This window comes from Carcharodon carcharias, chromosome 8, assembly GCF_017639515.1.
Source record: "Carcharodon carcharias isolate sCarCar2 chromosome 8, sCarCar2.pri, whole genome shotgun sequence".
NCBI classification, from domain to species: domain Eukaryota; kingdom Metazoa; phylum Chordata; class Chondrichthyes; order Lamniformes; family Lamnidae; genus Carcharodon; species Carcharodon carcharias.
This window is the reverse complement of record NC_054474.1, coordinates 21,168,062-21,178,235: the sequence shown is the minus strand read 5'-3', so window position 1 is coordinate 21,178,235 and position 10,174 is coordinate 21,168,062. Positions and strand designations below refer to the sequence as shown.

The 10,174-nt window shown below is 42.9% G+C and overlaps 1 protein-coding gene across 1 annotated transcript; it reads left to right on the top strand.

Moving 5' to 3' along the window:
* The first annotated feature begins 8,363 nt into the window (after positions 1-8,363).
* On the top strand, positions 8,364-9,629 carry pou4f3 (POU class 4 homeobox 3). The gene is made up of 2 exons (XM_041194088.1): positions 8,364-8,483; positions 8,739-9,629. Exons 1-2 carry the CDS (start codon positions 8,364-8,366, stop codon positions 9,627-9,629), a joined length of 1,011 nt encoding a protein of 336 aa, XP_041050022.1.
* The last annotated feature ends 545 nt before the right edge of the window (positions 9,630-10,174 follow it).

Sequence of the window (10,174 nt, the reverse complement as noted above, 5' to 3'; positions counted from 1 at the left end):
GAGAAAATAAAAAATCTGGGCTCAGGGGAAAGTCTGGTGGGAAGTGGGGCTAGCTGGAGAGCCGGCATGGATATGAAGGGCCAAATGACCTCCTTCTGTGCTGTAACAATTCTATGATCCTATGGAAGACATATGTTTGCTTATTTTAGGGTGTATAGCAAGAGGGATAACAATTTTATCCATAGAGATCATTTTAAAACTGGTGAGACCACATCTTGTGAAGTTTTGGTCTGACTTTCAAAAAGAATATTTATTTATTGAGGTGTGCTTCTGTGCAGCTTGGGATGCTTTACTATGTTAAAGGCACTATATAAACACAATGCTTTACTATGTTAAAGGCGCTATATAAACACAACTGTTCATTGTACATTTGAGGAAACTCTTCTGCTGGAGGTTAGATTGTATAGACTTGGGGGTGGGCAAGGACTGAACTCCAGCCATCTGATCTGGCTGCATATTGTCTCAAAAGATTTAAAGCTGTTTTCTTGATCAGGATGCCCCTCACCACCACCCCTACCCCTGTGCCCCCCAACACCTCTCCACATCCCACCAAAGAGCAGCGATGAATAAGCCTGGAGGGCAATGTGCTTTCAAAGTCTCTGAAAACACATGCACAGCTGATTCAATACCTTGCGGACACTATTTCTGTCATGTGATGGTTTATTCGGGTCTTTTGTCTGTTTCTCGGAAGCCCCAAGGTGAAAACTGCTGACTTTAGTCTCATCTTTACCAACATCACGGTGCCTTTTCTAAGGTCGGCATAACAAAGAAGAAAGGCTGCAAGCTGCCTGTTCCTTCAGTAAGCATTTCACCTGTGTTTTAAAGTTGTTGCAATGCAGTAGCTACACAGTAACCCAAGTCAAGCAGGGGAAAAGTGACCAGAATTGTATGTGCTTATACTTATTGCAGGATTGATATTTTTTCCATTTGCCTGATGTTCTGCAGCAGGTACAACTGAACTTGTTGGAGCATTGAATTTTACTCCAGACCTCAGCTATATTTGCACCTGTTTATGGCATGGGGAAATTGTTTTTTTTTTTTTTGCATCCTTTCAAGAGGCTTAGTGGTAGGTTCTTTCTAATTGTAACTGGTCAGATCACAGGATTGTTATAGCCATTTAGCCCATCTTGTCTGCACAGGCCCTCCAAATGAGCATCGTGACTTAGTGACATTCTCTTGCCTTTTCCCCTTGCACATTGTTTCTATTCAAATAATCATCTTGAATGCCTCAATTGAACCTGCCTCCACCACACTTCCAGGCAGTGCATTCCAGACTCCAACCTCTTGCTGTGTGAAAAAGTTTTATCTCTCATCACATTTGCTTCTTTTGCAAATCACTTTAAATCTGTGCCGTCTCATTCTCAATCCCTTGATGAATGAGAACAGTTTCTCCCTATTGACTCTGTCCAGCCCCCTCATGATTTTGAACACATCTATTTATTCACCTCTTAGCTTTCCCATCTCCAAGGAGAACATCCCCAACCTCTCCAATCTACCTTCATAACTCAAGCTTCCCATCCCTGGAACCATTCTTGTAAATCTCTTCTGCTCTCTCTGCAATGTGATCACATCCTCCCTCTAGTGTGGCACCCAGAACTGTACGCAATACTCCAGGTGAGGTCTAGCTAGTGTCTTATATAACCTCAGAATAACTTCCCTGCTCTTGTACTCAATGCCCCTATTAATAAAGCCCAGGATACTATATGCTTTATTAATTGCTCTCTCCACCTGTACTGCCACCTTCAATGATCTATGCACATATACACCCAGGCCTCTCTGCTCCTGCACATCCTTAAGAATTGTACCCTTATTTTATATTGTCTCTCCATGTTCTTCCTACCAAAATACATCACCTCACACTTCTCCACATTGAACTTCATCTGCCACCCAACTGCCCACTCCACCAGCTTGTGGATGTCCTTTTGAAGCTCTATACTGTCTGCCTCACAGATACAATGCTTCCAAATTTTCTATCATCTGCAAACTTAGAAATTGTCCCCTATCTACCAAGGCCTAGATCATTAATACATATAAGGAAAAGCAAGGATCCCAATCCTGACCTCTGGGGAACTCCACTACAAACCTTCATACAACCAGAAAAATTTCCATTGACTACTACCTGCTGTTTCCTATCCTTCAGCCAATGCCCCGATTTTAAATAAAAACAGAAAGTTTTGGAATAACTCAGCAGCTCTGGCAGCGTCTGTGGAGAGAGAAACAGAGTTAACGCTTCGAGTCCAGTATGACTTCTTCGGAGCCCGATTGTAATCCTGTGCAAATAGATGGGTTCTGAGGTGGGGTTTAAAATCTCGCCCAGCCAGGAACCCACATAAAATGCTTGCTTGGGTACTGAAAGAACATGCCCCGCCCTTGTTCTACCGTGTGTGAATTTCATCTCCGAGCAGATATGCAATCAATTATGCATCTGAATGCGAATGAGCGTTCAAGGCTAGTGACGTAACACCCCTTGTTCTGATCCAGTTAGACCGAGAAGCAGATTGTCTTCTTTCCCAGTTATTGTTGTCTCCGAGCCTCCCAATCCTTCTCTCAAGGTGCAACGGCAACACCAGGACCCAGCTTCATTAATGTTTCAAAGCCTTAATTAAACTGAAACACAGTTGGTTTCGAGCAAGTAGTGTGTGTGTGTGTGTGTTCATCAGAATTGTCGCCCCAGACTTTCTACCGGCTTCAGTTTGCTTGGTATTTTCACTGTGCTTTGGGTGCAAGTTTCTTTAAAACCCTACCCTCCCCATTCTAAAGCCTCTAACCCCCTGTCTAAAAACTCTATCCCTCCCACCTCCCAACCCCCCACCGCCCCCGGCTAAAAACTACCCGCCCTTCCAAAACAAAAAAATAAACAGAAGTTGAGATGCCTGTGGTCATTCAGCAACTCAAAACGAATGTAACTTTGCCACAAACACACACACACACACACCCACACATCTAACACGATTTATGGTACAGGTAAGTATACACATTTGAAAATATGTTTGCATTCTGTTTCTTAAATGTATGTAAGTCGTTCAAGTTGAATAAAAATGATATCAAAGGTCCCGTCAGTTTCTCTGGCGATAAATGTGATAAATATTTCTGTGGATATTCGAACGGTTTGCGTATTCGTGTCAAGATTTTTCCATCAATACTTGTACCTGGTGTTCCCCTTTAGCGTTGTGTCCGTAAGCACGGCCTGATTTTTCTTTCAAATCTTTTCCTGATGAGAAGTGACATTTTCCGGGCCAAATGTTTGCCACCCAGTGCTTATCATTTTATTTCCCATTTCGCTGGAGCCACGAGTGATGAGGTCTTTAATGCAAATTCTCCTAATTTTGTCCCAATCTGCACAGTGGATTCGCTCAGCTTTCTCCCTTTATTAACGTTTACTTACAGGAGGGCCATCTGAAAACGTTGAATAATGAAAAAGTAGGCGATGCGATTTATACAACTATTAATTACCTTCCGTCAGACAAGGCCTTGCTATAAATACTGCGTCACTTTAGATAAAAGTTTCATACAGCTATTTAGGGGCCCTGAAATATAAATGATTTCGTTAAATTTTTTATAATAAATCAGTACATGTATATATGCGACAAGACGCTGATTTGCCCTCTCCCCTGAATAGGAAGGAACCGCTTTTCCCACAGCCTCGCTAATGCTCATATTCCATTTGTGTGCAATTTGTTGGGGGTGATGGAGACCGATGGCATGCTGCAGATTCCGCACCCCCCCCCCCCCCCCTCACCCCTACCGCCGGCACTTTGCTTCCCTGTCCTGTCGTCGCTTGGGGATGTGAGAAAACGTCTCTTAAAGCCTCCAGACGCCAAAGAGGATGACAGAAACAATTACTGGAAGACGGGATGACTTGTCCATGGTGCTGAAGTGAGTTTTAAGTGCAGTTCGCCCCCCATCCCTCCCGCCCCCCCATACCGCTGAACTCCTTCCCTCTCAAAGAGCAATCTGGCTCTACACACGCGAACCGAGCGATCGGAGAGCAAGTGACCCCCGTGGATGGGAACTTTCAAATTGCGATTTTAGCTTTGATTTGAGACCTGGGGTTTCCATTTGGCGATTGCAAAGTTTTTTTTTCCCGCCGGTTTCAAGAAGTCGGAGATGACTGATGAATGACCTTTTAGCAGGCGTATCAACTAACCTGGGACCACAAGTTTGTTAAGGTGGGGGTGGGGGAGGGGGGTCGTTATTTTAACTCATCGAACTGACCTCATCGAAAATTCAAGGCTCATACGGACGCACTATTAAGCCACTTTGCAGACCGCAGAATAAACGGATCCAACTGTAATCGGAACCCACTGGCGTTTCGAGCAAACTGAAAATTCAAATATTTCGTGTTACCTACTTCCTATATCTGCGATTAAATGCAATTAATGCTCTCTAACTTGATGCTATCTGTAGCCCTGTTAACGCCGAATTGCTTTCAAGTTTATACTTTATTCTGCAGGTCATTTTTGGAGTATATAAATCCCTCCTTTAACCCGTTAATCGACATAATTCGCCGCTTTATTTGTATAACGTCTTCATTAGACACTATTACTAATTTCTGCCTCCCGAGACAGTACATTCCAGCAGTCACCGCAGGAAAAGGAAGTCATTGACCTCCACGCCAGGTTCAAGTTATTACTTACTAATAATTAATCTATCTGGCGTGACTAGTAACTAGGGAGCCTAGAGTTGGAAGAAACAGGAAGGGAGAATAAGTAGAAGAAGCTTCCACTGACTGTCCTGCCATCAACCGCCTGGAGCCTAGGCTCTGGAATTTTAAATATATGTTCGTTCATGGAATTAGGCATCACTGAAAAGGCCAACATTTATAACCTGTTCCTCTTGCAATGGAGAAGATGCTGCTGAGAAGGTGTGTTCTTGTATACACCCGACTGGCTTGCTAGGCCATTTCAGAGGGGAGTTAAGAGTTAACCACATTGCTGTGGGTCTGGAGCCACACCAGACCAGGTAAGAATGGCAGATTTCCTTCCTCAAAAGGCATTGGTGAACCACAACCAGGTAGTTTTATAATCACCATTACTGATACTATCTCTCCCTAAGCTCTATCTCATCATCTCTCTTTCCTTAAAGACACTTATTAAAAGCTATCTGGCTGGACTTTTCATCACTTGTCCTAAAGTCTCCTTCTTTGGCTCATTGTCAATTTTTATCTGATATATTCTGTGAAACACACTGGGAAAGGTTTACTAAGGAAAAGATGCTCTATGGAAGCAAATTGTTTATCACTTAATTAGTGGGATATGGTTTTCATCGCAGCAACCTAATGAAGTGGACATAAGAACATAAGAAATAGGAACAGGAGTAGACCATTCGGCCCCTCGACCCTGCTCAACAGTTCAATAAGACCATGACTGATCTTGTGTTTCAATTTCCACATCCCCATCTACCTCCGATAAGCTTTAATTCCGTTGCCTAACAAGAATCTATCTACCCCCGCCTTAAAAAATATTCAATGACCCCCGCCTCCACCACCTTCTGAGGCAGAGAATCCCAAAGTCACACAACCCTCTGAGAGAAAAAAAAAATCTAATCTCTGTCCTAAAAGGGTGACCACCACTTTTAAAACAGTGCCCCCTAGTTCTGGGCTCACCCACAAGAGGAAACATCCTTTCGACGTCCACCTTGTCAAGGCCGTTTGAAGATCTTGTATACTTCAATCAACTCACCCCTCACTCTCCTAAACTCCAGTGGAAACATCCCAGCCTGTCCAACCTTTGAGTGAGTAGCTTCACCTCCTGTTGGTACAAAATGAAACACATTTGAACGTTTACTTGCAGAATTGTTGTTACTAGCCGTAATGTTTATAGTAATTCACGAAAGAGTACGAAAAAAGCGGTAGGATTGTTGGTGCTGGACACAAATTGGACGATAATATTAAACGAAATGTGCTCATCCAGCCCATTCAAAAATCTGTGGTTTAGATTAATGGAGACGTACTGTACTCCACAATTCGACTCAGAAGTTGATTTAGGGCTGATTATTGGATTAAGGTGGACAAATGAACGATGACAAAACCCCAGTCAACCACTTTCCCTAAAGAATGTGAGAGTTTTGTTAACATTTTGTTGCGAGAAGGATGTTTGCTACAATATATTGCAGAACGCGTATTTAATCTGGCAGCGAATGAAACAAAGGCTTACTCCTTCTGGATTGAGATCTACCCTGCAGGCGAAAATAACTTTCTTTAAACCGTGAAATTTTAACACACGTTAGGATGAATCTTTTAACGAAGAAAATTATATTCTGGAAATAATGCTTCCAGTTTTCCTTACAATCCATGCCCAGTTCATCTTTCGTAATAGCGTGTTGTAAAAGTGTAGACATATCATTAGTAATATACACTAGAATCTATTATGAAATAATTCTGTTTCACCGTGCATTTGTTGCTATTAAATAATATTTCAACGCCTAAATAATTTATTTATAGATAAATTTTGCATTCATAATTCAAACCCTAATTAAATTATGGGTTGAGGCACGGATCGTGTATGTAACTGTGGGACACTCTCCACGCTAACAGCTGCGGTCAATGAGGAGGATTTGTTTTGAATCCCCCAGAAAAATTCTAGACTCTGTCGGACGTGGATTTTGGACAGATCTGTTGGGCTTGCTTCGAGCTGAATCAGAATTCGCAGGAATTAAAATGAAACCATTGCACTTTTGAAAGCTTTTGGTAAATAAATTCCAGGTGCCACTAACATTGGATGAATTGGATTAATAATCTTTATCCTCTTTCTCTCTCTATATAAATATAGCATTTATTTAGACATAGAGGATTCACTAGAAAACAATGTAACGCCGGTCTAACACGGCTTACATGTATGTATATTTCCCTTGAACTGGTAATTGCATTGATCTTTCCTGAAACAAGGAAATAGCAAAGTCTCCCAATTAGGCAATTTTTGAAAGTCAATCCTCATATTTTCGCTTGATGGTTTATTCTCTCCTCAGCCGTGTTAAATATTCTAACATTGCCACCAAACTGTTAAAACCGGAGCAATAATTCTTGTTGTGAAAACTTGCCTTGGTGCTTTAAAACTGCGTGGAGCAAGGAATCCGACAAAGGAGCAGTATTCAACTTCTAATGAAATTTCCAGTGCTCGAACAGATGATTACCTACTCCAACTATGTTGAAGCTATCCGAACTGGCTTAACAACAAGACATCTTGTTGTACAAGAGGGGGATTCATCCAATTGCCTCTTGCCGTTTGCTACTTAAATTGACTTTGGTGAGTTTCTTCTCCTTCATTATGGATGATAGGGAAAATTAAATCAATACTTAATGTACTGGTTAAAGTTAAAAGAAACTCCTTACAAGCATGATCCTTATTTAAAACATTGCTTTATGCACAATATTGCGCAAGAGAATTATTTCATTTAGAAGGCCTTCTTTAAGTAAATTATTACTTTCCGGTTTATTTGTTCCACTTTTTTGAGTCTTCTCAAAGTCTTTCTGGTGGTTCATCCGTCCGTCCACCAGCCAACAAATCTGTTATGCTTACATTAATTCTGTTTTTTTTAACCTTTAAGTTAGTGAAAATGAATCAATTGCCTCTACCTTGGCCAGTTTGTGGTAAGTCCAAATATAAGTGGGATGGAATTAACACTAAAGTGCATTCAGTGCTGAGATAAGACTGTCCCTGTTATATGATCATTGACACCAATTCCCAATTTGTCCGTCAATAGCTACAGCCAGACTTGTTACTTGCAAATACGGTTATAAGAAACTTTTGGTCTATTCCACTGCAAATAACGTATATTTGCATATATAGATAAGTAATAAATATTCGAATATTATTAAGATCATAAATTGTGTTCAGTAGTCAACAGGATCAATTTTTCACGAGAGACCTGTACTTCCAAGAACTTTGTTTTGTCACACTTATGGAGTGCCCAATTCATGTTTCACTTATTTGATACACTACAACTAAAATGGCTTCAATGAGGAGATGTTTTTTTAAAAAAAATCCTACTTTGTTTTTAAGGTTGTGCCCTCAATTCGCAGGATTTTGTTCCGATGCTCACCGGTGCGGAGTTATTTAAAATCATTTTGTTGCGTGGGTTAATAAGAGAAATAATCAGGGGATATGCAGGTCATCGTTGAGTTTTCTGAATAAAGGCTAGATAAAGCTCCTTTTTGTAGGTGAATGCGAAAATGGCTTGACTCCTCGGGCTAATTTCCTGCTTTTGTATAGATGCAACACGCCTGCGCGCTGCTGGCAGTTGTTGCTGGTAAGATGAGTAAGGAGCAGGTGGGGAAAGAGGCTGTGCTATTGAAATAGCTGACGGGAGCAGGCACCAGGCAGCAACGTCTATGTCAGGACTGTCTACCTGCAAGGTGTGCAATCATGATGGCCATGAACAGCAAGCAGCACTTGAGCATGCATCCAATTCTCCAGGAACCCAAATACCCGAACCTGCACTCCAGCTCCGAGGCCGTGAGGAGAGTTTGCCTCGCAACCCCACCGGTATGTCTATACATAATTACTGCTTTAAGGCACAGTTTTGACAGGCGCTGCTTAATGTTTTTTTCATGTCACCAGAACAATCGCGTAGCTTTTGTGCCTCTTCACATGTCTGTTCATCCAACTCTCTTGACTTCATATTAATTTTTATGACCTGAGCTTTGAGGAAAGATTTTTTTTTGTGTGTGTAAATGTTTTTTAATACTGAGTTGACAGAATTCCCCACTGACTGCAATGTGTGTGCATTCTTGCTTGCAGCTGCAGGGCAATATATTCGGCGGCTTTGATGAGAATCTGTTAGCCCGCGCTGACGCTCTGGCGCCTGTGGATGTGGTAGCCCACAACAAGAATCATCACCACTTCAAACCGGACATCACCTATCATACCATGAGCAGCGTCCCCTGCAGCTCGACCACTTCGACGCTGCCCATCTCTCCTCCGTCGACCATCTCCTCCCATCATGTCCACCCGGGCCACCAGATATTGGACGCCGACCTCCTGGACATCTCTCCGAGCCTGGCAGCCCTGGGGGGGCCAGACCCCTCGTCCATGCTCTCCACGCAAGCCCACTCCCACCACCTCAACAGCATGGGGCACCTACACCAAGCCATGTCAATGGGCCACCCTCACTCCTTCGCCACCCACAACGGCATGCCGTGCATCAACGAGGTGGAGGCAGACCCCAGAGAGCTGGAAGCTTTTGCCGAGAGGTTTAAACAGAGGAGGATCAAGCTGGGGGTGACACAGGCTGATGTCGGGGCCGCCCTGGCCAATCTGAAGATCCCCGGGGTGGGATCACTCAGCCAGAGTACCATCTGCAGGTTCGAATCGTTGACTCTCTCGCACAATAACATGATAGCACTGAAACCGGTGCTGCAGACCTGGCTGGAAGAGGCGGAGAACGCCTACCGGGAGAAGGCGAACAAGCCGGAGATGTTCAGCTCCAACGAGAGGAAGCGCAAACGGACCTCGATCGCGGCTCCGGAGAAACGGTCTCTGGAAGCTTACTTCGCCATCCAACCCCGGCCCTCGTCGGAAAAAATCGCAGCGATCGCAGAGAAACTCGACCTGAAGAAAAACGTCGTGAGGGTCTGGTTTTGCAATCAGAGACAGAAACAAAAGAGAATGAAATATTCAGCAAATCACTGACGGGGAACTGAGTGGTGATGTTGGGTACAGTAAAACTTAAACAGGGATTTTCAGTGTCTTCGCTAAGGACTTAAGCCATGGACTTTAGATCAAACTAACCTTCTCCACTCTTGTCACAACAAAACTCCGAGAAAGGTCCGGTGCTTGGAATCTAATGAACGAAGGATGGTTCTTGTGTGTAACCCGGTATAGCTCTTCAATTTGAAGATTTGCTATTAGCACGTTAGGACAGACACATCTCTTGACTGGTCTCTCTCTGTCTTCCCCACCCCTTTCAATGTAAATCAAATGTATTCTTCAGTCCTTCCGACCCTAAGTAAGATCTCATTTCTCTTTCATATTTCTGAAAACATAAATTCATGGACCATTCCCGAGTTGCAACGGCAGCTCTTTTTATTAACTGGATTCACGGTGGGTCAGTGTACCGGAGAAAGACAGAGTTTCCAGCCTTCCGTTTTATTGGTATCCTTTAGCTGTTTCGTGCTGAGTTAATTACACAGCTAAATTAATATTTAATGTTATTTGTTTCATGTATTAATAATTAC

Excerpts from the sequence above, each read along its gene's own strand:
- pou4f3 (XM_041194088.1), top strand. The coding sequence starts at position 8,364 with ATGATGGCCATGAACAGCAAGCAGCACTTGAGCATGCATCCAATTCTC. Across the intron at positions 8,484-8,738 it reads TTTGCCTCGCAACCCCACCG|CTGCAGGGCAATATATTCGG; the intron begins GTATGTCTATAC and ends TCTTGCTTGCAG.